Here is a 26,229-nt window from a genome sequence, read left to right as displayed (position 1 = left end):
TATACAATATATTATACATGTGACCATAATACAAGCAAAAATATATAGGTTAAAAACACTAATAAGGGGAACATTTAAAATGGTAACCATATGTAAAAAATAAACATTTTAAATTATTTTCACTTGTGCCCATATTTTAAAGATTTATATTCTATATATATATTTTACTACTATCAACCTTTCTTCACTCCAAAGGTTGAAATTCATGACTCAACTTCCTTTCTATTCTCTCTTTCCATTTCTGACTACAGTCTCATTTCTGTTTTCTAAATAAGTACATTTTAAATGTCAACGTAAAAATAACCAGTGAATGTCAATTTATTTAATTAATTTGGGTATAATTACTGAAGGTTAAAGGTCGACTCTCTATATCTAACAAATTCAGCCAAAGTGGACCAGCAATATTTAAACAACTTAAAAGAAAAATAAAAAATAAAAAAAGAGAATAAATATATTTATTTTGCATTTTATTCCCTGTTAATGGTAGTATTGAATTAAACAGAAACTAAAGATTCATGTTTGTTTATATTTAGTGAGCAACATTATAATTTACAAGTAAAACTCTTATGTCAAAGGGTTTTACCTTTAACCATGACACAGTCCTCCTTTAAGGAGTAGCCACACCCACCAGTGTCATATTGCATCAACCAAAACTATTTATTAGAGAAATAGTGCCCCTTTAATTAAGAACGACTGTTATGCTCTGAAAGTGTAATTGTTGCACACTTTATTTTTCTCAAGTATAAATCACATTGATTTTAACCACACTACATAAAGCCTTTGAGCACAGTACAATCAAGCTTAAATGGCCCACTTTAGCTGAAGAATTCACCCTACATATTACCAGTAAATAACAAAACAAAAATACAAATACAAATTATAAGGGGCGTCATCGGCTAAAATATAAGAATGTTTAGCTAACGTTTCCATTAAGTTATGAAATTATCTCTTAACACTCAAAGGCACTTTTTTCCTAGTTTAAACATTAGGGAAAACATTAAGGGAAAGTTCCATCTTATAATTTTGTAAAACATTACGAAAATGTTAGCCTGCTTCTGAATGAACGATCTGAACATGTAACGTTTAAAAACGTTATATAGGCCTACACGAAATATATTCAACTAAAACGTTTCAGGAAAGAAAATAAAGTTCCATTAAAAAAAAAATACTTAAAATATATTTTATTTTGAGCTTTTATTTTGAGAACGTTATTGAAAAGCATATAACTTTGAACAAACGTCCAATCATTTTATTCCGTTGTAAGAATAATTAAACAGAATAAGTAAACATAATAGAATATTTTACACACTGGATTGCTTTACTAACAATTCAGTAATGTTATACTGCGCTTCTCCTTAATAACGAAACTATTTATACAACACTTTGGTGTTAAATGTGACCAAAAAAAAAAAACTTTTCATAAGGTGCTTCATTTTTTAAGTCCGTTGGTGGCGCAGCGCGTGATTGAAGATGACTGTGATTTTTGAGGCGGAGAAGCTTAAAAAAAACATTAAGAAGAGGGGATGAAGATGATCGTATGGAAAATATCACGTGTGAAGAAACTGGATGTTGGTTTAAATGCTCAGAATTTATAGCCTCCAGCTGGAAGGGAGGGGAAAGTAAAACTTCATGAGAAGCAGCAGTCTCTCATTTTCTGGATCAAACAGAAGGGACGGATCATGGAGGGACCCCCTCATGCTGACAAGTACAGTCATCTTTAAATATTGCAGACTAGAAAAGCAACACTTTATGCAGGCATATACAGTTACCCCATGAATTATGTTGCTCCCAGAGGAAAATGCCTAGTGATCGTCATCGTAAAGTTTTCTTTTCCTCGTTGACCGTTACAGAGGGCTTTCATTGTAAATCGTTTTGCGCGCTGGGCTGGTTAACAGTAGGCTATGATGCATGGGATGCTTTTAATTTCTCACAGTAACAGTAAACTTTCATCTCTCCTCTCTTTCAGCTGATGAAGACTTGGCAACAATCTACCTCTCCGGGAGAGCAACTACTGTAGCGTTTCCTATTCATCATCATCATCATCATCATCATCCTCAACAGCAGCATCATCAGCATCATCATCGTCATTTCGAGCGGCACGCACCTCACTTGCTCCACATCCTTGGGGCCACGAGAGCGTCAGGGCGCAAAGACGAACATCCAAGTCCTGCCTGAGCATAAACTGTCCTCGGTGGCCCCGCTGAAGCAGTTTAACATGGAGAAAAAGGAAATGGAGCTGATCCTGGTGAAGGAGCAGAACGGGGTCCAGTACACGAACTCCTCTGTCGTGGCTTCTCCGGGCTCCCGCGGCGGCACCCCCGGCTCCAATGATGATGTTGCCAGGGAGACCTGGGGCAAGAAAATGGACTTTCTGCTCTCTGTCATAGGCTTCGCTGTGGACCTGGCCAATGTGTGGAGGTTCCCCTACCTGTGTTACAAAAATGGAGGAGGTAAGATCGGTTCTTCCGTTTATTCTGAGGGTCACCATTCACCCTGAACAAAATGTGGGCTACTTGATATATAATTATTGTGAGGAGCAGCTTACGAATTTACAAGTGTTGTTCTTGATTTTGAAGTTAATTTTGATTGCATATACACTGTATAACATACAAATTTTGTCTCAAACTATTAGCTTAAAACACATTTTGTGTTTTAGAAATTCTTTGAGTTGAATCTATAATTTTTTTGCTGACTGATAGCAAATACTGTATGAAAGAAAAAAAAGAACAAAATAATTTGACAACTGTATTATCTTAACATAAATTGAGAAATATATGTTGAAATATTATACTTTTAATTGCCCTATAATTTACTAGATATATATATATGTATATATTTCTTTATATATTTATGCATTTGAATCAACATTACATAATTTTATTCCAGTCGTTAAAGATTAAAATATTAACCTGTTGTTTTTCTCAACAACCTGCCAGTCGTCCCTGTACTAGATATCACTGTCAGTGAACTCATTAACTACTAGTGGGCTATTGTTTAACAGTTTGTTGTCTTCTTTAATTTATGAGTAGCTAACAAAATGTATTTTTTTTACATTTTAGGCATGTATATCAGCTTTGAGACAGAAATGTGTTTATGATTGCTACAGTCTAACTTTTTTGTGGAAAATAAATCACTAATTTAAATGCATTACAGTACTCAGTTTTTCATAAAATAAACCACTTTTTGCATAAAGACTGTTTCAATCATAAACACATATAATTACACTTTCCTTTATTGTATCAATTATAATATTACAAATATGGTATTAAAACATCATGAACAAAGACAAATATAGCAGGGACCGGGTAGATTTCTGATTTTGAAAACATACTTAAGGTCATGGGGTCGGAAAGTTTCATGAGAAGGTTACATGTACAGGTTACATCATGTCGAATTTTCCAGATCTGAATACATTATAATGCAAAGTCAGACTTAAGAACTATGATTACGTCAAACTGCTTCTAACTCCACTGTTGATTGACTATTCACTATGTTAGCAGGTATAGTCACAAATGCCAGTTGTTTAGACTTCATTTGTTCTTTGGCCATCTGTACATATCTATCAGCTATATATAAAATTCTATAATGTGTCCCCCCAGGTGCCTTTTTGATCCCATATGTTCTGTTCCTTGTCATTGCTGGGATGCCCCTGTTCTACATGGAACTTGCCTTGGGTCAGTTTAACAGAGAGGGAGCAGCTACAGTTTGGAAGATCTGCCCTGTATTTAAAGGTACGCTGAAAATTTGTAGACATAAAAGATGCTGAGATTAACTGTACCAGATTCACACATTTCAACACTGAACACAGTTCGCCTAACGAACCCCAAAACAAATGTTCTAACTTTTGGATGTTTCATTTTACACTGACTCAACAAACAAAAACAGGGTTAACTCAATGATCCAACAAAAGCCAACAAATCTGTTCGTTGGGGCAGTGAACTAGGTTATACTGACTCTCTTGTGACTTTGAAGTCAGTGCACACATTTTTAAGGAGAGGCCTGAAACAGATAAAGCAAAACTTTTTTACATATAATTACAAAATATTTGTGACTTTCCTCCTCAGGTGTTGGGTACACTGTGATCATCATAGCATTGTATGTGGGCTTTTACTACAACGTCATCATAGCTTGGTCACTGTATTACTTATTTGCCTCTTTGACGAGTGAGCTGCCCTGGCTCAAGTGTAATAACCCATGGAACAGCCCAAACTGCACAGAACCACAACACATCAATGGCACTGTCTTGGGTAACAGAACCTCCTATGCCAAGTACAAGAACACACCAGCCGCAGAGTTCTACGAGTGAGTCTTAAATTCATTTTTATTATTGTTTTTGGCTCTGTGGCTTTGTTGTTGTGTGTATTATTCCAACAATAGTATCATTAAAATGTCTAGGAACACGTGACGCAATATGAAAAGTTTATTTTGCATGAACAGATAACTCTTTTAATTTTCAAAAATCATATAATTTTTTTTATTGTTATCATGTTTTTATGGTGTATTATTATGTTAGTTAGCTGCATTTTTTGTTTTGCCTAATCAAAATAACCCAACTGCAGTTTGATTTATATTAATTTGAATGCACAATGAAAGAACATCAATTATTAAAAATGGTTAAAAACTGAGTTATGTTTTTGCAAATTAAATCTTCATATCATTGTCAGTTAAAAGAATTCAGGCAGACAGTTTATATAATTTCTATTTAATCAACTGTAGTGATCTTGAGATTTGCTTAAAAGTATGAATATCCTGTTTATTAAACAAACACTTTTACTGTATTTTTGTAAATGTAAATGAAACATTTTCAAGTACGAAGTCAGTTATGAATGATACAGCTGTTTAACAAGTCAGGTGTTTCCTTGCTTCACAATGTCTGTGATGTGTTTCGACACTGTTTCAGTTTGTCATGATGTACCAGTTGCTTGTCACTTATGGAGTCTTGCTGATGAGGCACCTAATGGAGCAATCATTTAGCTATTTGTTTTTCATATAGTCTTTCTCTCATTCTTGTGTGAGATCATGAGGACATTCTGAAAGATAGGAATGATTTCTTTTGGATCAGACAGGAAAAGATGAAAAGACATATCAAACCTGGCTGTGCCTGCGCCCCTGTCAGGCTGTGTTGGAGGCGTTTGGGGTTTTAGTTAATCATTACTTCTAGTTTCATGAGGAGTTAGCTAAAGGGAGGGAGATGAATCAGTCAGATGTGTCAGTGCTAGTTTAGTATTGGAAGACAGGTTGATTTCCATTCATTCTAGCAGTTGACATAATTATCTTGTTGAAGCAATATTTAATCGAATTTCTTCTAGAACTGTGAAGCTACAGTTTAATTTCATTGTATGTGTGCATTGTATGTCCAAGATTTGAGATGCATGTGTATCAGGGACAGCCATTTGGAAAAGTTAATTGGCTTTAGTGATCCCATGAAGAATAACAAGGAAAAGGTTTTTAGTCTGCATTTATCTAGTAATTTTTACCACACTTTATAGTAATTTCTGTTTACAAGTTCTAGAAAATAAATATTTTTAAGGCTTTTCCTAAGTGAGGATACATCCCAGATGAGATCTTTTATTTCTTTCATTATTTTTTAAAGTTCACCCTCATGTTATTCCGAACCTGTATGATTTCCTTCTTCTGTGGAACATAAGACATTCTGAGTGATTTTATTCATTGTTTTATAAAAAATAAAAAAATAAAAAATAAATGGTCAGTTGTCACCAAACTGTTCAAGGTTCTTCAAAATATCTTTTTTTATGTTCCATAGAGAAAAGTTAAGCATATAGTTTTGGAACAACATGAGATTGAGTAAATATTGCCAGAATTATATTTTTTCTTCAACTATTCCTTCCTAACTGCTGCAGAAGTAGAGCTGCTAAAATCATCAAAGACTCCACCCACCCCAGTAACCATCTTTTCACTTTGCTGCCATCTGGTAAGCGCTACCGTAGCCTGATGGCAAAAACCGAGAGACTCAGGAGGAGTTTCTTCCCCCAGGCCATCAGGCTCCTAAACTCTAAACCAGCCTCTTAACATCCTCATGCCTCCACTTAATGTTCACTTTATCAGTAAGATATTCATCATTCACTACCTCACATAGACACACTGACAGTGTCACCCTGTTTGCACATTTGCTTCTTGTACATTCCTGTGTATCTTAATATTTAAGACTACAGTTTACTTTCATGCACATTATTTTGCGTTCTATATTTAATTCTACAATATACATCTTTTTTATATTTTATTCTTATATTTTGATTGTTTACTTTTATTTAATTCTTACATAGCTATATTTATGTATATTTTCATCTGTGTTGTTTTCTTTAATAATTGCACTGTCCATGGAGCGGACCTGACTCACATTTCACTGCTGGTTATATATGCTATATATAATTTTGTATGTGATGAATAAAAATCTTGAATCTTGAATCTTGAACTATTATCCAGGTATATTGTACCCAGTTGCTGTTCTGTGGGTGGAACACAGGCCCAATGATTAGCAGATCAGATGTGAACAATTTCGCTTAAATGTGCTCAAAATTAGGTAAGAATCACTGAAACGTGTATGCAGCACTTGAAACTCAGAAACTTCTGCCTACAATCTGTATGTAAAATTCTTGATGTTGACTGAAAGAAAGGCAGCCGCTTGCACTTCAAAGAAAAGCAATTCTTTCCCGGTGTCTAAGGAAAAAATTTGGCTCCTTGTGTCAGGGGAAACCAGAAGAATGTGTAGAACAATGAAGAACCTACAGCACTTGCTGATTTGTTTACAAGCAGTTATGGACAAAATCACAGAGACACGTCATCAGATTCTAGTGAGGGTTTCCGTGTCTTTATTAATGCTCAAATCTTATGCATGTTTGTATATCACAAAATCTCTTTAAGAATCTAGCATCACTGTAAAATGTAGATATTCATCCATAAGTATATATCTCCTATATATACAGATATGATATATTTTAATTTTGTCCAACCCTCAACACATTTGCTTCTCCCCTTTTCCCATCTTTCTCGGTGATCTGCCACTTCTTATACCCTCTGCTTGTCTTGTTCTCACTGTCTATTTAGCTGTTTCTCTCACTTTCTCCCTCTCCTGTGCTCTTACCCTCTTTTGGACTGGTTTCCCACCCAGCAGTCCTTTGAAGTGTCATTTCCCCAGCTGTCTTCTGTGTGTGAGGGGATGTGGAAAGCTGTCATTTCATCCACAACCCCCCCCCCCCATCATGCCACTCCATTATAATAGTTCTCGGCCACCAGTAATCATGCCATCATGGGACAGCAAACAGGGCACTAGAGAATATTCATTACTGTCACACATACAGCAGACTCACATGCTCAGCAGGTGTGCTGTACATTGAATATTAGATTAAGCAGTGTGTTACTCGGAAAAGCTAAAATGATGTGGAGAGCTAGACACCAGTCACAGAAAGAGGTGTTGAACCAGCAGCTTTCAATCCAGAAGCCATCCAGAAGTTCATTGGTCTTACACAAACCCTTCGTGCCACACATCTTTCTAAAACAACCGACAACCAGACAAAAGCAAAATATGACAAGCTCAACAAAGCAAATTTCCTCAGTTTGTATTCCACCCGCATATCCTTTGACTATGCTGTCTCTGCCAATCTTGACATGTTCGAGTCGATCACTGTTTGTTGAGAATAATGAACCGTTACTGCTCCATTGTATTGTTTTACACAGCAGGTGTCCTAGATCTAATTATTCTGTCATTACTGAAATCTTGTTAGATTTAACACTGGACTGATGTCATGAAGCCAGAAATAGTGGATTTTGAGGAAAAATATAATCATTTGAAAAGCAGAGACAAAGCTTTGCTTTTTGACCATGCTTTTTGTGCCTTCAAATAAGAATCATTAAGGCCTGATTTCAGACTAAGCCAGGATTGGGCCATAGTTTAAATAGAACATTAAAATAATTTTTGCACTTACATATTGTAATACTTTTATTATTATTATTATTCAGTTAAAACATCTCATGCATTAAGTCATGCATTTCAGTCTGGGACTAGGCTTAAACCATTTTTTGTGATTACTGGGGTCCAGGGGTAAAAGTAATTAATATAGTAAATAAAACCAGTATAATAGTGAACCCTTAGTATATAGGTTCATTGTGCTTGATTTATTTTTTTTATATCATGATTTATTAAAAGTACCAAGCGGTTGTGTTTCAGTAAAAAGTTTTTAAAAATGAAATATGATTGTTGTAAGTCTTACAAATGCTATTAATTTGCAGTGCTTGTGTGTTTTTAATAATTACAAAAATAATAGGAAGGAAATTAAACACAAACACACACACATTTTAGGACATTCTGTTGCCTGTTATGAAAACAAATATAATTTGCCCCAGAGTTAAGCAAGCTGTGATGAGGCCCCACATGCCATCAGAGTTTTCTTCTGTGGCTGATTTCTGGCTCAGCTGAGGATATATTGAAATCATAGGTGTTTGGATTTAGCTTGGCAAGGATGGGACATCAGATAAATGAAGAGCAGAGGGAATGCTTGCCAAGATACTCGCCAATCTAATGTAATTATTCAATTAGAGGAGTCTGTGCTCAGATCTGTCCTGACTTAACCACTGTCACCGAAACTGATCTCAGGCTCAAGATCTGCTGCCACAGAATGAAAAGAGTGGTTATGTCTGTTTCTGAAGTTAGGAAGATTATTTAGGAGTGTATCTAGGAGTCTAGGAGTTTCTGTTTGTGTGTTTTTGGACTATATATTATTACATATATTTCTGTCATAGTGTGAAAGAATGACTAGTTTTGTCATTGGCCAATAACAGAGCATTGGATTCTTCAAAATGTGCCCAAAAATGAAAACATACTCACTTTAAGGCAATTTAAGTTGTAGATGAGCTTGTTAGTTCATCTAAAAAGATTTGGAGAAATTTAGTATTACATCACTTGCCAACCAATGAATCCTCTGCAGTGAACGGTTGCCATCAGAATGAGTCCAAACAGCTTATAAAAAACATCACAGTAATCCACAAGTATCCCACAGTCTATCAGTTAACATACGGTGAAACAAAAAGTGGTCATCATTGAGTGAGTCCTTTATCTATACAATAGTTCCTTAAAGGGGTCGTATGACGTTGCTAAAAAAATAACATTATTTGGTGTAATGCAATGTGTTTATGCAGTTTAAGGTTCAAAAAACTTTATTAAATTATTTTCCACATAATGCACATCATTGTTTCTCCTCTATGCCCCGCCTTCTGAAACGTGTTGATTTTTACAAGGTTCATCGCTCTGAAAAGCAAGGTGTGCTTTGATTGGCCAGCTAATCAGTGCGTTGTGATTGGCCGAATGCCTCAAGCGTGTGACATACTATGCGGCCCTTAACATACTATGTGGTCCCCAAGGCCAGCAGCATGAGACTCAATCCAGATGCTCTGCTCATGCACATCCCATCATTGCTTCTCTTTTAGCAGTTCAGTCAATGTACTGTTAGGAGTAACTGAATAACTCGGGATATTGGTTTATTTAGCGTCAGAGTTATATTGTCTTTTTACGCATTGCGTTGCATATCGCGTTACGTACACATAAAACTATGTCTGCATTTGTGATCTGAGATACAACAAACAAGCCTACACTACACAGCTCAAAACTCACGTTTGAATCATCAGTGGCATATTCTTTAAATATAAATAATGTACTTACAGGCTATGAGTCAGAAGCACCAGACTGTCCTTGCAATGTTTGAACTGCCCAACTTTATAGAAACAGCCATTGTGCCGCAGATGCATTGTAGGCTACTGGTTCAGGAAACAGTCATCATCCTCCATAAAATGCACAGCACACATCTGAATATTTGTGTTGGACTGTGAATAGTGTTGAAATTCAGCTCAACTGATTTCTAGTCGTGTCCTCTTTTGGAAGGCCAAACTAGTAGTTTCACTTTCACAACAAAACATACAGCAACTCCAAGACATGGCAGCGGTGGCAACAGAGAGAATAAAAGTTACGCCTTCCTTCTTTGCGTGAACATTTGGGCGGCGTTATGCAAATCTTCCCACACAGTGATGTAGAGATGTGGGGGCATATTAGAACGAGCCGTTTCAGGGGGTGTGGATGAGTCTTAACTTTTATAAAGAATATCTCTTTGGATTTGATACTTTAGTCTTTGCAACTTTACATATATTCTTTATGCACTACGGGCTTGTAACACTCCAAAGAGAAAGGAAAAATCTCCTCATATGATATCATATGACCCCTTTGATACTGGATCCGGTGAGCAGATTACTTGGAAACACCCAAATGCTGTCTTTAACCTTACATTCACATCATGGGTTCTAAACTCATAAAGTGTATTCAAACAGAGCAGTTTTCGTTTTTTCCTTTACAAGATACTTCTTTCAGTAGAAAAGACTACAGCAATATTCTGGCAGTGCTATAGGGGTTTGTTTATAATATGTGAACAATGGCCTGTACTGTTTTTCCGCTTTGAACCTCACTGGGTGAAGCACAGGAATCATTTAGATCACATTATACAGAGACTCTTTTCACAGGGTGTATCCAGATATTTTGCTAGAACCAGCAATAATATTCATCATTGGCTGGTTGAGAAACCTTTGTTCTTAACCATTATTCAACCCTTTTTTATTTATGCAGCCATTAAAATTTTAGAAACATAGGTCCTCCCTCTTGGGGAGCAAGTTTATGGTTAAATGGTAAAATCTGGCAAATCATTTGAAGAGATTGATGCAGCACAGTGTGTGACACACAGTCGGGTGGACTGGGGCTAAAAAAAATGGCGTTGAACTTTCTAGCACAGAGCGGCCCACCACACCCGGTCCACAACACACCACACATTTTAATTGAAATTCGTATCATTAACATTAATGAATGACTGGCATAGGCCTATTTCTTTACAATATAATTTGCCTTTCCTGGTGTATATGACGAATAGAAGCCTAAATCATTTTTACACATCTCTTTTATAAGTGGCAGTCTAACTCAAGTTTGTAGTTGTGCCTGGTTTCCTGTTTCCTCTTGTTTTTCCCTGATTGTTCTTGCCTGTTCCCTTTACCCAACTATCCCTTATATATATATATATACTGTAAGCCCTTGTGTTTCCAGTGTTGATTGTCAGATCTTGTACTTACACAGTTGTATTGTTTGATGAGCTTATTCTGTTTTCCTGTTTCTGTGTTATTTTTACCTTTGTTTTATAGAATTATAGACACTGAATCCAGTGGTCACTAAATTCTGAGTTCCCATTTTTACACTAGTGAGAGCCAGGTTTTTGAAGAAGGCAGTAATATTGTGAAACCCGCCATCTGAAGTGGTTCGCACTTAAGTTTCTTTGAAGATTAGGTTAGAGTTAGCACACAGTAAACATCAGTCCAAAATGGACAGTCTAGTGGAAACAGCCGTAAAACGAGAGTTAGCTTAAACTTAACATAAAACACATTAAAGGGTGTAAGAATGTGTTAGAAAAACAAGATACAGTTCCCTAGACAGAGTTGGAGTGGACTTAATTCTCTGTAGATTTGTTTTATAGGATCTTCAGTTATCAGTACAGGGCTTTATCATACTTTATTAACTTGAGAGAACATCACTTTTATTTTTATACATAACCCCTTATTATAGTATTATATGAGCAGTGATGTCAAGGGACAAGGAAACTCCTACATAAACCTTAGAGTCTAACAAGAATTTCAGTGGTTTATAACTCAGTGACACACACACTGCTGAAAAGAGGGTGTCCCTGGCACCAATGGACCTGTACAGTATGTTTATTCAAAACACTTTTTGATGTGCAGATAAATATTTTTGCACCATTCTCTTGGAGCATGACTAGGAATAGAGCATAACAGAGATAAGAATAGAGATCATTTGATGAGGAGAACACTCCAAAGAATCTCTTGGTCCCAGGAGATCTGTGGCCCAGGACACTTCCTTTACTCTTGGAGAGCCTTTGAACAAGGCACACAACATTTCTCAACATTTTTTCCCCCTTTTCAGACAGTGTGACTATGAACAAAATACTATTTTCTACAATTTCTCCTCCTCCAGGCGCGGGGTACTGCACATTCATGAGAGTAGAGGCATCAGTGACCTGGGCCTTCCTCGCTGGGAGCTCACTATCTGCCTTTTGGTGGTTGTCTTTATCCTGTACTTCAGCCTGTGGAAGGGAGTCAAGTCCTCGGGAAAGGTGCAAAAACACCAGATAAATGTTTTTGTTGTTGTTGTTGTTTTTTGGTCATTCTGTCAAAGATTAATTTATTGTTCATATATACACTTTTCACTGAAAAACAATCTCAAGGCACTGGACAAAAAATACCTATCTTTATTTGTGTGTGTGTCTGTGTGGGTGTTTAGGTGGTGTATGTTACAGCTACTATGCCCTACGTAGTGCTGTTAGTGTTGCTGATTCGAGGAATTACTCTCCCTGGTGCAATGAATGGAATTAGGGCATATCTCCACATTGACCTAAAGAAGCTCAATAATCCTCAAGTAAGTTCATGCCAGCAGAGCTCAACCTATTTTATGAACTATTGCTGATATATACTGTATATCTTGGATTTTTGGACAAATCCACGCTTTTCGTTAATAGAGATGGATTGTCACTCATTTTTGTTTGCTGCAGGTATGGATTGACGCAGCTACTCAGATTTTCTATTCTCTAGGAGCTGGGTTTGGAGTCCTCATCGCCTTCGCAAGCTACAATAAATTTGAAAATAACTGCTACAGGTACGACCAATCTTTGATAAGTTTGTAAATTCCCTAAATGCCTTTTCACAGATGCAGACAAACGGCAACAAAGATTTTTGTCGGATTGTTGTATTACATCTGTCAGTATCTGTTGCCATGGTCTATACACTTAATTTCGTCAATGTTGAATCAGTGTTTGTCAGGTCTTCACTTCACTGTAATCGGTTGACTGTTGCCGTTGGTCTGCTTCTGTCTGTTCAGTGTGCATTGTCCTTAATAATAACATCTCTTCAGAATTATATAATGGTGTTTACTACAAACAGGTTCCGATGTGAGTAAAATCTTATTTGAAGGATTATAATTCTTTTTGCCTGATCTGATACCCATAACCATTTCAGTTTACTAATACTGAGAAGCTATGGCTTTGCTTGCTAGTGGGTTAAAGTTTTCATCGAAAAACCAGCATGTTATTTCCAGAGATCAAAAGTTAGGAAGAGTTGTTAGTTGGGCCAGCAGGTGGCAGTCACCTTGTGGGCTTTGTGGAACCCAATAGACAAAATAACAGGTAGGTTATAGTACAATATTCTTGTCAACTAGACTAATGTCAGTCTGTAGATTTATATGTTTCAACACTCATTCAGTTGTGCACTAACCATTTAACCTCATTATGATTAAAGACACAACTTGTCAATTTTTGAGTAATTGCAGAGGTGGAAATCACATATTTGAAATTGGGTAAAATTGTCAGGTATGAATGAAAGAACAATGCAGATATGGTTGTCAGTATTAAAAAAGATTTTGTCATGTAGTTGAAATTGGTACAAAGTTACTAGATGCTTGAATGTGCTGATTTCTGGTATGAAGAGGCAAAAGTCAGTCTGAATCATTAATTGACTTAAACGTCAATGCCCACTTTGGTTGGTTTGTGTTAAATAACATTAATATTCAGATTTGCAATCTTCTTTTGATGCTTTGTCAATGTGCACATCTAAAGCATGTCAATGACTTACAGTAAGCACTATTGATTTCACATCACAATATGTTGACATCTAAAGCTGGAACCCCACTGATCCAACAGGGTTTTGCTCTCCAGGGCACATATTTCTTACTAAGACCTAAAATCTACAGTCATGACAAAATATTTTCTTTAGTTTTTAATGGGAAATAAAGAAAACCAATGAAGATGTCAGTTTGAAATATTCATCTTCACATTATATACATTTAAATGATCCAGTATGTAGTAGGCCTATTCAGCAGCATTTTTCACCTCTTCAACTTTTGGCCACCATAGCAATATGTTGCAAGCAGATGGCTGCTCAGATTTATGCACTTCTTCATAGACTACACTGAATGGTCCTACCCTAGGACACACTTTGAAATTATTAAAATCATGAATTGTTGTATTCTTTCTTCTTGGATCTACTCCTTGTATAAATTGTTTGCTTATGAATTGGGCTTTTGTAAAGTCTAGTCACTGCAACTGACACACATTGTGGGAACAAGTGAACAAGCTTTCAAAGAATAATGCTAAACTTCAACAGTGCACAGTTCCTCTGCACAGGAACAATCTAAATGAGACTTGATAACTCAAAGCATATCCACAGTGGGGATAAGCCACAGCTTTGGTATTGACTCGTTGTGCCATTTAGGTGTTCAAGTCATAGATTCTGCTCAGCAGTTTAGAGACTTCTGGTGCAATGTAAACTGTTATCTTGTGCTTTGTGCTTTGTTGCAGGGATGCTATTCTGACAAGCACAATAAACTGCGTAACCAGTTTCTTCTCAGGGTTTGCCATCTTTTCAGTACTGGGCTATATGGCTAATCAGCATCATGTCGACATAAAGGATGTGGCCACTGAGGGTATGTGACTCCTACAACTTCACCGTTTTACTCTGTTTATTACTCAACCTATTCATGTTTTTCTCAGTTTCTCAGAGGTTGACCCCCAACAAACGTAATTATTTTTATGATGTTGTACAGTGTCCCTCTGTTGATCTGTGTAGTGATTGTTTATATCTGTGTGCAGGAGCTGGACTGGTTTTTATTATCTACCCAGAGGCGATCTCAACCCTACCTGGAGCCACATTCTTTGCTATAGTCTTTTTCATTATGCTTTTGACTCTTGGAATTGACAGCGCTGTGAGTACAAAGTGACATTGTAATTCTCTCAATTTATATGGAATAAGTTTGTAATATATTTGTATGGCATATATAAAGATCATGCAAATAGTCCTTTTGGTTAAACACCTTTGATTTGTCTGGGCCATCTCACAAAAATTTGAATTGACAAAAACAATGCAATTACTAAAAATGTATATTTGAATTACTAATACTAATAACTGAGTTACTAATAATGTCTTATTTAGATGGGTGGCATGGAGGCAGTGATCACTGGGCTGTCAGATGATTTCAAAATTCTGAAGAGGAATAGAAAAGTATTTACGTTTATTGTAGCATTTGGGACATTCCTAATGGCCCTTTTGTGCATCACAAATGTAAGTATATTGAGTTTGTTTTTATCAGTTTGACAATATGAAAATACTATGATTTATTTTCTTGTCACATTATATTTTATACTATATAATATCCCTATTTAATTTGCTTTTGTGATAATATTTATTTAGCATCAGTAGTGTGATCCATGTGATCAAATCAGTTAAATCTACACTATGGAGCACTATCATGAACAGGCAAAATAAATGAATATTCACAAAATAAACATAAAATAAATATAATGATGAGTTAATTAATATAAGTCCTTTATTCAGCAGCATTTTGACTTATATCTCGGTCATGACAGGGAGGGATCTATGTGCTGACCCTGTTGGACAAGTATGCTGCAGGGACATCTATTCTATTTGCGGTGCTGATTGAGGCCATTGGAGTAGCTTGGTTCTATGGTGAGCAGAAATAAACAACATATTTTTGTCTTTTAAGGTTCTTTCCACTACTGACAGAATTTAATGCACAAATGAGCACATTTTTTGTAATCTTTAACAGGTTTATCTACTACATTTAGAATAATACAAATAAGCTTTACAGATCTATTTTTTTGGTAAGGGTTTAAACAGTGTTTAATGAACCTTTATTAATTATTCCACATGCACCTATGAAACAGTCCTTAAAACACTTGCGACAACAGTTTACAGGCGTAAGGCAATGAAGGTCACATTTACAGTAACTTAGGACAGCAAAGACACCTTTCTACTTACTCAGGGACTGCAGGGAGAAAGCAATTGGCTAAAGCAATAAATTGAAGTGTCTGTAATGTAAGATGCCTAAAACAGTTACAGGGAGACAGGAAGGAAACCATGTGTCTCCCCAAAAATAATTGAGAACTTGCAAGTGCTTTGGTGGAAGAGTGGGGTAACATCTCACTGCGAGAACTGGCAAATCTGATGCAGTCCATGAGAATGAGATGCACTGTAGCATCTGGCCACACCAGATTCTCACTGAGACTTCTGGTATTGATATATACATACAGGTACATTAGGGTGGCCATATGCGGCGTTCATACGGGACACGTCCCGGCCAGGATTTTAATAGTGCCTAAAACATCCAAAGCAGTTTGACCAATAACATGTAGGTATTGTTCATAACTGACCACTTGTGGGGCTGCGCGTGAGAAGGTGAGAACTACAGGGAACTATCAAAGCGATGCAAAGCACGTGTTTGTTCGGTTGTTTGACTTGAATCGTTGCTGCACACCGACCAAAAAAAGACACCAAAGTAGGTTCGCGAGAGCGAATCGAAAGCATTAGGAGCTATCTGCTCTGCTCTCTATAGCTCATGAATGTCACACAACCTGGATATTTTAGGCAATATTAAAATCCTGGCTGGGACGTGTCCCGTATGAACGGCGCATGTGGCCACCCTAAGGTACATATATTGATATATACACTGCTTGGATAAATGTATTGGGGCACACCTTTAGTTCCTGTGGCCTAGTGGTAGAGCATTGTGTTAGCAGCGCAAAAGGTTGTGGGTTCGATTCCCAGGGAACACATGTTAGGTAAAAAAAATTATTACCTGAATGCACTGTAAGTCGCTTTGGATAAAAGCGTCTGCCAAATGCATAAATTTAAATGTAAATTAAACGATAAATGTTTTACTCAGACCCATTGCCACAGGTGTATACAATCAAGCACCTAGCCATGCAGTCTGCATTGAAAAACATTTGTGACACAAATGGGTAATTCAAGTGTGAATTCTAGCATGGTATTGTGAAAGTCAGTTTGCTATGCTTTCATCCAAAGTTACGAATTAAACTTATGTGCAAAAATGGATTATTGCATTAAACATTTGCGAATGAAGCTCTGTTACCCTTCAGTGAGTTGACGAGAACAAAATCTTCACTTCCTGATTAACTTGCACTAAATATAAAAAATAAAAATTAAATTGGCTGAAGTAGGAGAAGCCACGTTATATAATAATTAAAGTATACAATAAATTATGAGCTTCAGGGTGCACAGACAAAACACAGTTATGTTATGTTATCTTATTTTCAGAGCCTGCTGTTGGGGAACACAGTTCTGGGAGTTAATTATAACAAAGCACTATGGTGAGACATGCGCATTAGAACTAGAGAACTAGCATTTCAGATGCTGTGCAAAGAGATCGCTTTGTTGTTTTTTTTGTCCAGTTATGCTGTCCCATTGCAAAATCTTTTTTGATGTGCATTAAGGGATGTATTTAGTAAATGTGTTTTACAGGATAAGAAATTGATTGCAATTAATTACTTAGTTAAGTGCATATGTTTTTTATGCACATTTAAAAAAAAATGAATTTAATATATTTATGCAATTTTTCCAAAATGTGCATAAAAATATGTGGATGGAAACTGTTGGGAACTCAGAAACGAAGACCAGGAGACTCTTGGGTAATCTTCAGCAGGATTCTTTATTGAGAACGGTCTGCGTGGCGCTGCAGTCATCAAAAGTCTAACTTGTCCCTAAGACATTGTAGTTTATGTACATTTTAAGGGGGCGGGATACACAGAGGTGGAGACAAACCTTAACAAAGCATGCAAATGCAATAAGGAAGGTGCCAGACACTGGCATCTTCCCAGCCTTGATCTCATCAGCATAACAGTCTCATTTAAATACAGAGGTGCCTGACAGGATCACTGATACCTTCACATTATCATAGAGACAAAAGGCACAGCTGTGTCTTGAGCTTAAAAAGCCAAATGGCAAGGAAGAGACAAAAGGACATTATCTCAGACACCTGATTTTCTTGATTTATCTCAAAATGTATATCAAAACGTTTTCAGTTCATATGCTATTACATAGGAACCTAGATTTAACATTTTAGAAATTTGTAATCCCACAAAACATAGCTTTTGTTGGATGAGTTTGGTGTGGAACAACTTGACTGGCCTGCTCAGAGCCCTGACCTCAAATCCATCAAATACCCTTGGCATGAACATGTATGGAGATTGCATTCTAGACCTTCTCATCCAACATCACTGCCTGATTTCACAAATGTTCTTCTGGATGAATGGGCACAAATTCCCACAGAAACCCTCCAAATTCATGTGGAAAGACTTCCCAGAAGAGTGGAAGGTACGAAGGGAGGACCATATTCTGTATTTAGAACGCTGTGTCATTAAAGTCCATGTTGGTGTAATAGTCAGGTGTCCCAATACTTTTGTCCATGTAGTGTGTATATTGCGTACACACCTACTTTTTAATGGTTGTCAGTAGAGCTACTGCATCTTCCAGTAGGAGAAATCGGGCGTCAACACACTAATGCATTACAGTGCAAGTAAGGTCAGAACTGAACCAGATCAGAAATATGACAATGAAAGTTTGAAGACTGACCAAAAATTATACATTTATCTCAACTTTATATTTTTTTGTAATTATTGCAAAACACATGCAGTTTAAGTTACTGTAAGGGAGGTAATTTATTATAGTCCTACTGTGTATTCTGTGAATTTCAAAATGGTTTGCATACTGTATATTTCAACACATTGTCTATAATATTATTTTATGCAATTACTCTTTAAAATGTCAAGATTATCTGCACTGCATTCCATAACATCACTTCCCGAGATCCAAAACTTCTCATATCTACTTCATATAGTATTACATAAATTTTAAATACAGTGATGTCTAAGAGTAAAGTACAGTAGTTCAGATCATCATTGATATTGAAGAGAAACCACAATTCAGAGAAATACAGAGAAAGGTCTCTGGTACTTTTATCTTGAAATGATGTCCAGATGCTGCAAATTTCCATGTGTGTTTGTCCCTTAGGCGTGGACAGATTTAGTGAGGACATTGAACGCATGACAGGCTTCAAACCAGGGATCTACTGGAGGCTCTGCTGGAAGTACGTCAGTCCAACGTTCTTACTGGTGAGTGAAACAGGGGTGTATGAACATAACACCTGATGTAATTTGTCTCTTAAAGGGGTCATGACATGGATTTTTCTTTTATTTGAATACATTCCTTGAGATTTACTTATAATGTTAAAAAAGTTATTATTATATTATTTTTCAACCCTCATTCTGACCCTCTGTCAAAAATAACCTGTTTTTATTTAGACGTACGTATTTACAAAGGACAAAAGCGAGTCCTTTAATGCTTGTTAGTATTCAGCCACTGTTATGATTAGCTAACGTCATTGCATAGGAAAAAGTATCAACATAATCAAAATAAAATGGTCATTTCCAAACAAAGCATTATGAAATCATTTTCTTATGGTTTGTGAATCAGCTGGAGTCAGATCTAATTCCACTTCATCTTTCAACTAGTTTGTGATGGTGAGGAAATTTTCCCAATGTTTAATCGAAAGTAATACTTGTATCACTGGCAGGGGTGTGCATGAGTTGAGTTTACCCTCTTTTCACCACTTTCAGCACATGTAAAAAACTGAAAATCAGCCTATTTTTTTTTTCTCAAGTCAAGTCACCTTTATTTATATAGCGCTTTAAACAAAACAGATTGTGTTAAAGCAACTGAACAACATAAATTAGGAAAACAGTGTGTCAATACTGTAAAATGACAGTTAAAAGCAGTTCATCATTGAATTCAGTGATGTCATCATCCAGCTCAGTTCGGTTTATATAGTAGGCTATCTGTGCAATCAAGTCAATGATATCGCTGAAAATGAAGTGTCCCCAACTAAGCAAGCCAGAGGCGACAGCAGCAAGGAACCAAAACTCCATTGGTGACAAATGGAGAAAAAACCTTCGGAGAATCCAGGCTCAGTCGGGGGCCAGTTCTCCTCTGGCCAGACGAAATCAGCAGGTTGATCCATGCTGCAGCGCAGTCAGATTGTGCAGAAGCATCATCTGTTTCCTGTGGTCTTGTCCTGGTGGCTGTCTAGGAGACAAGGTCTCGACTGTGGATCTGTCTCTGGAACTCATCTAGTTGTACTGGTCTCCTCTGTCTTTCTGGGCTGTAGAGCCACTTCTTCTCTAGGTGCTGATCCACCATCTGGGCTGGATATGTATTGGATCTGGGTGACTGCAGTTTATTGACAAATTAGACAAGGCACAATAGGAAGGAATGGCTTGAATTATCCAGACAGTAGGGTACACAACTGTGGAGCAGGCAGGTGGGGGGGGGGGGTTGGGGTGACTGCCGTGAAGGGCCCTGGGTGACAACCGAGTGGAGGAATGTAAGGGAGGAGGCAGCACTAGAGACCAGACCACAGCACCAGGAACCAAGGGCACTTGGCTATGGAGGTGAAGCCGCACACATCAGACCTCCAGGCGGAGCAGACCCAGTGGCCAGGGAGACAGCAGGGAGCAAGACAGGAACAGACAGAGAACTCAAACATCAGATGAGACTCAAGACAACAATGACAACAAGTGAACACAGAAATACAAATAATTATAATAATAACAATAACAAAACGAGAGCAAAAAGGCAGACAGGAATATTATGACCTAGAAACAAAATACTGTAAGTAAGGGGAGCTAGAAAAATAACCAACGGTGACAAACCAAAGTAAACGAAAAAGTAAAGAAATGAATAAAAGTAAAGAAAATAAAAGTTCTTGAAATAACTGGAAAGTCTAATCAATGAAATAACTCAAAGGGAAAAATAAATCCTTGAAATAAAAATGTCATACTTAAGAAAACTAAAAATGAGATCCAAACTAAAAGAAAAACTGAAACTAGACTAGAGTAAAACAGTGACAAAAATAGACGTGAAGTAATAAAAACCAGACCTTAACAGACAAGGAAAAAACTATCTTGTAAAGATCAGCTAACGTGCTAAGCAAACACTAACTCACACACAAAACAAACCAGCAAACACATGAGGAAAATAAGCACAATAAATAGGAAGGAAAGCACACAGGAAAGGTGAGAACAATCAAGTAATGAGCACCAAACAAGGACTAAACGAGGGGGCTCGGTAATGTGACACAAGGGGGCAGGACAAAAGGAGCACATGGTCCACATAAACAAAGACAAAGCCATGTGGCCATTAGAACCGTTAGTTTTTCAAATTGGTATGTTTCACCAGGCCGTGAAGAAATATAGAGCTGAGTATCATCAGCATGACAGTGAACAACAAGCTAACATCGTGTTTTCTGATGATATCTCCCAAGGGTAACATGTAAAGCGTGAAGAGTTACGGCCCTAGTACTGAGCCTTGAGGTACTCCATACTGCACTTGTGATCGATATGATACCTCTTCATTCACTGCTATGAACTGATGGCGGTCATATAAGTATGATTTAAACCATGCTAATGCACTTCCATTAATGCCAACAAAGTTTTCTAGTCTATGCAAAAGAATGTTGTGGTCAATAGTGTCGAACGCAGCGCTAAGATCCAATAGCACTAATAGAGGGATACAACCACAATCAGATGATAAAAGCAGGTTATTTGTAACTCTAAGGAGAGCAGTATCAGTTCTATGATATGGTCTAAATCCCGACTGGAAGTCCTCACAGGTACCATTTTTCTCTAAGAAGGAATATAATTGTGAGGATACTACCTTTTCTAGTATCTTGGATAGAAAAGGGAGATTCGAGATTGGTCTGTAATTAACTTATTTTTTGGGGGTCGAGTTGTGCTTTTTTGATGAGAGGCTTAATAACATCCCGTTTTAAGGTTTTGGGGGCATATCCTAATGATAATGACGAATTAATAATGGTCAGAAGAGGATATATGACTTCTGGAAGCACCTCTTTTAGGAGCTTAGATGGGTCTAACATACATGTTGTTGGTTAAGATGATTTAACAAGTTTATACAATTCTTCCTCTCCTATAGTAGAGAATAAGGGGAACTGTTCCTAAGGAGATCTATAGTGCACTGTCTGATGCGATACTGTAGCTGACGGCTGCATGGGTAAAATTTTATCTCTAATAGTATCGATCTTAAAAGTAAAATAGTTCATAAAGTCATTACTGCTGTGCTGTTGTAAAATGTCAGCACTTGTTGATGCTTTATTTCTCATTAATTTAGCCACTGTATTGAATAAATAACTGGGGTTGTGTTTGTTTTCTTATCATTATATCATTAACACTCGTTTCTCTGGATAATGTGATATGAAGCACAATTACTTCAAACGAGTTATACTTGAAGCCCGCCCTCTGAGAAATACTGAAATCATTGTTATAAATTGAAGCAACACCTCCCCCTTTACCTTTTGAACACGACTCATGTTTATACAGTAATTTTGGGAGGTAGACTCATTTAAAATAATATAATCATCAGGTTTTAGCCAGGTTTCTGTCAAACAGAGCACATCTAGGTTATGATCAGTGATCATATCATTAAAAAAAGTGCTTTCGTAGAAAGGGACCTGATATTCAATAAGCCAAGCTTTATCATTTGTTTATCCGTATTGCATCTGTTTTTTATTTGTTGAATCACAATTAAATTGTCACTCTAAAATTGGTTTGGACGTTTTTTGTATTTTCTTGTTCAGGGTACCTTTAATCGCGTGTCGCGTCGTCGCGTGTAGTTAGGACATGGTGTCAGCCATTAAACATCTGAAACCCAGTGGGTGGGGCCATATGTTGAGAAGATTACTTGCTCTGGAGGTGGACATATGCAAAATACTGTGCCCAGTTTATGTCACCTGGCGCCTCAGATCCAAACGAACCATTTTCTGAGGGTTATTAGATAAATGCTTTTTTATTGATGATGAGGAAATTAAAGTTATGAAACTTGCAGGATGTATCAAGCATACAAAGACCTCTTCTATGTCAAAAGATCAAGGGAAATTTGGTTTCTCATGTCATAACACCTTTAAGGAAATAATGTCTTTCTCTGTCCCCTGTCAGATTATTCTTTAAATCTGTTTCGACAGTTAACCGAAAAATTTACTCAAGTGTACTTGTTTCAACTAGTAAAAAAAAAACAAAAAAAAACACCATTGTCTTTTCTTATGCTGACAAATCTGGCTCATTTGTACAGAATAGGGAATTACGCCTTATTGTTTATGTACTTCCTGACTTCTTTTTCTGTGCAGTTTGTGGTAATCGCCAGCATTGTTACCTCCGGCGAACTGACATATGATGACTATGTTTTCCCTCCCTGGTCAAATACGTTGGGCTGGTTCATAGCCTTGTCCTCCATGCTGTGTGTACCAGTCTACGCCATCTACAAATTCTTTATTTTGCCAGGCACCTTCATAGAGGTTAGTAAACACGTTTGTCTTAATGGTCTAAATGAGGACTTTTATTATTTTTGCATATAGCAAGTTATAAATAATATAAATTTGTCCTCAAAATATGGTTTAATGCTATAGGTATATATAGACAGACACACACACACACACACACACACACACACACACGCACACTGGCAAGTGACACATTTATCGGTGAAAAAGGAAACAAAGAAAAAAAGAAAAAAATTATATATATATATATATATATACACATACATACACACACACACACACACACACACAAAACACAGTACATTTATTTTCAGACTTCACTGTTTCATATCTAGTTCTTAGGTCCAGTTCATAAAGTGAAATAAGAAAAAAATAATTTTGAATTATATTTTAAATAATCTTATATTAAGATTATTAATTATCATTAATATTATATTATATAAGGTTTTATATTCATACACCCCTTCATTTTCACTCCAGCAGAGTGAACTTCCAGCAGATTCCTTGTTTCAATCTCATCATACATTGAATGCCCTCAATAAATCTGTCCATGACTTAAGTCTGCTTCATGACTTTGTGTGGTCCTAAAACTGAGAGATGTTTTCATTTCAAAAAGCGTCACTTCCCAAAGCCACAAACATGCTACTGACATCTGGCTCAGTGCTTACATACTCATATTTTCCACAAGCAGCATGCTATCTTAAATGGCTTCAGATATTATCTAACATATGCAGAATAAATTGCCACATTGCCATCTGTTTCTGAGCCGATAATGAAGGTTTTGTTTAAATTTGTGGTTTATTATTTCTGCTAGTTCATTTTTTGCTTTTAATGTCCTTCATTGCAGAGGATAGCGTACTGCATTACTCCTGAACATGAATATCACATGGTGATGGAGGGTAATATCAGGCAGTCTAAGGTAAGACAATGCAAAATGTACAATGACAATTACAGTTTACCAATATTTATTTGAAGAAAATGTCCCAGAGTAAGATCCTCATGGTTTTTCTATTGCATGTTTGTTCTTGTTTTTTTTTCTTCCAGCTCAGACATTGGTTATCCATCTGATGAAGGGGTCAGGTGGGAGTGACCTCTCAAATGCTACTTGAATACTGGAGAAGATATGTCGTGTGTAAGAGAGAGAAAAGTTTCTGCAAAGGTCTTTTACCATTTGAAAAGTGTCCCCTGAGAAATGGACAGAATGAAGCAATGGCTTTGTGCATTTCCCAACCACACACTGTACTGTCCAGTCTGCTCCATTTGTGTTCAGTGGTTGACTAGACTTTTTTATATTGTATGGCGTCTGTACTTCTTTTTAAATCATACCCTTAGGTTTCAATCCTTTTAAGATGTTTATTTATATATTAGTTATATTATTAATATGTTAGTTTTGGTTATGATGGTTATAGGTCTTTATGTATGAACATGTAAGCAGAAACCCCCCCGAAGCTATATAAATCTGTATGACTGGGAAGGTGAATGTGTGTGGGTGTCACGGGTTAACTTACAATCTATTTTATAGTGTAAGTTGTAGAGCTTTACGTAACACACTGAGAAATGGAAACCCCCTTGATATTCCAGGAAATATATAACAGATTTGGAGCATTTTGAGTCATTGCTACAGTACATGTTAGAGCACAGCTGTGAGTTTCTCACATTTCACCTTGGTTTTGCAACAGCTGGCTTACATCAAGTGTCCACCAAGCATTTTTTTAAGCACATCTTTTCCCTTTTTGACAAACCTCACAAAGCAGACGTACACCATTGTGTCAGTGCCTTATCTAGTCATAAACTTCCTGTCATTAAGTTACTCATCCTCATGAAGCGAGCGGCTAAAGCATCTCATTGAGAGTCTCAATTAACTCCATGCCAAATGACGCTCAATTTATGCTCATAGCTTTCAAAATGAACTGAAATCCAATGATTTGTCTCAAATAGAGCTGAAGAGCTTTATTTTGTTATAGTTTTAAAGAAAAGGGATTTTTTTGTGTTTAGAGTCAATGGATAAACTTTTATGCTTTACTTACGGCCTTGGATCAGAGCAACAATTATTATTGTCACAAATTCGCTACTTTGCACAAGACATTTTTGCCCCTTCAAGAAATTCTAAATTATCAGATCAAAGACAAATAACATTATATTTAAAACTCATGAAGGAAAGACCAGCTGATGTAAAGCAGCAATGTTGAAATACACTAGGCAGGGGTTTAGCTTATTTAGTTTAAATTCTGTTTGACATGACATTAGAAATCTTTTTACACTATACACTGACAATTCAATTAATTGAGCTCTTGTGGTACAATCCCATTATCATGTGGTCTTGTTGATCATTTCATGCCTTGTATGGAATGTGTGTGTGTGTGTGTGTGTGTGTGTGTGTGTGTGTGTCTGTGTGTGAGTATAGATAACAGATTAAGTCTCTTAGGTTATCAAACTAGTTAAAATCAGTAGTCTATATGGTTGTCTTTGTCTCGAGATGACGCATACATTTTGTGATTCACTGTGGGATTTTTGCTTGAAGGAACTGTTTTAACATTTTAAAGTGTAAAAATCAACTGCCATTACGTTGGTTTGTGTTTTATTTATTTGTGGAGAATCATTTGAAATACAAAAAAATTACAGAATACATGATCACTGGTAGGAAGAAAGCAACATATGTGGATTATGACATATAAAGAGATACAAATATATTCTTTTGTTATATATCTACTATTGTATGTAACAAATTCTTTATAAAACGTGAATGTAAAACATTTTAAGCAAAGTGTCTACTGTTATAACATGCTGTGTGATGTCGGTAAAGATATAAATATTCAGAAATGTATTCTTCCGTGTAACTGGGGGTAATGTAACCACATGAATGTAAACGGAGCAGCTCTGGCATTTCTGAGTGATGCTTACAGAATAACGTGTACAACTACAAAACTGTCCTTTTGATTGTAAGTGACTAATATATATGAAAA

General features: G+C 36.6%; 1 protein-coding gene across 1 annotated transcript; it reads left to right on the top strand.

Annotated features, from left to right (window-relative positions):
* The first annotated feature begins 1,506 nt into the window (after positions 1–1,506).
* LOC132121971 (sodium-dependent noradrenaline transporter-like) lies at positions 1,507–25,632 on the top strand. The gene is made up of 15 exons (XM_059531744.1): positions 1,507–1,705; positions 1,967–2,450; positions 3,600–3,731; positions 4,065–4,302; positions 12,032–12,170; positions 12,338–12,472; positions 12,606–12,709; positions 14,406–14,530; positions 14,697–14,809; positions 15,037–15,165; positions 15,471–15,570; positions 18,931–19,031; positions 23,114–23,281; positions 24,114–24,185; positions 24,311–25,632. Exons 2-15 carry the CDS (start codon positions 2,216–2,218, stop codon positions 24,332–24,334), a joined length of 1,815 nt encoding a protein of 604 aa, XP_059387727.1. The 5' UTR covers positions 1,507–1,705; positions 1,967–2,215; the 3' UTR covers positions 24,335–25,632.
* The last annotated feature ends 597 nt before the right edge of the window (positions 25,633–26,229 follow it).

The sequence above is a fragment of the Carassius carassius genome, chromosome 3 (assembly GCF_963082965.1).
Source record: "Carassius carassius chromosome 3, fCarCar2.1, whole genome shotgun sequence".
In the NCBI taxonomy this organism is placed as follows: domain Eukaryota; kingdom Metazoa; phylum Chordata; class Actinopteri; order Cypriniformes; family Cyprinidae; genus Carassius; species Carassius carassius.
This window is presented reverse-complemented; position numbering and strand designations above follow the sequence as displayed.

Coding starts and splice junctions, on each gene's coding strand:
- LOC132121971 (XM_059531744.1), top strand. CDS start 2,216: ATGGAGAAAAAGGAAATGGAGCTGATCCTGGTGAAGGAGCAGAACGGG. Junction 12,171..12,337: donor GAGTCAAGTCCTCGGGAAAG/GTGCAAAAACAC, acceptor GTGGGTGTTTAG/GTGGTGTATGTTACAGCTAC. Junction 15,571..18,930: donor TGGAGTAGCTTGGTTCTATG/GTGAGCAGAAAT, acceptor TTTGTCCCTTAG/GCGTGGACAGATTTAGTGAG.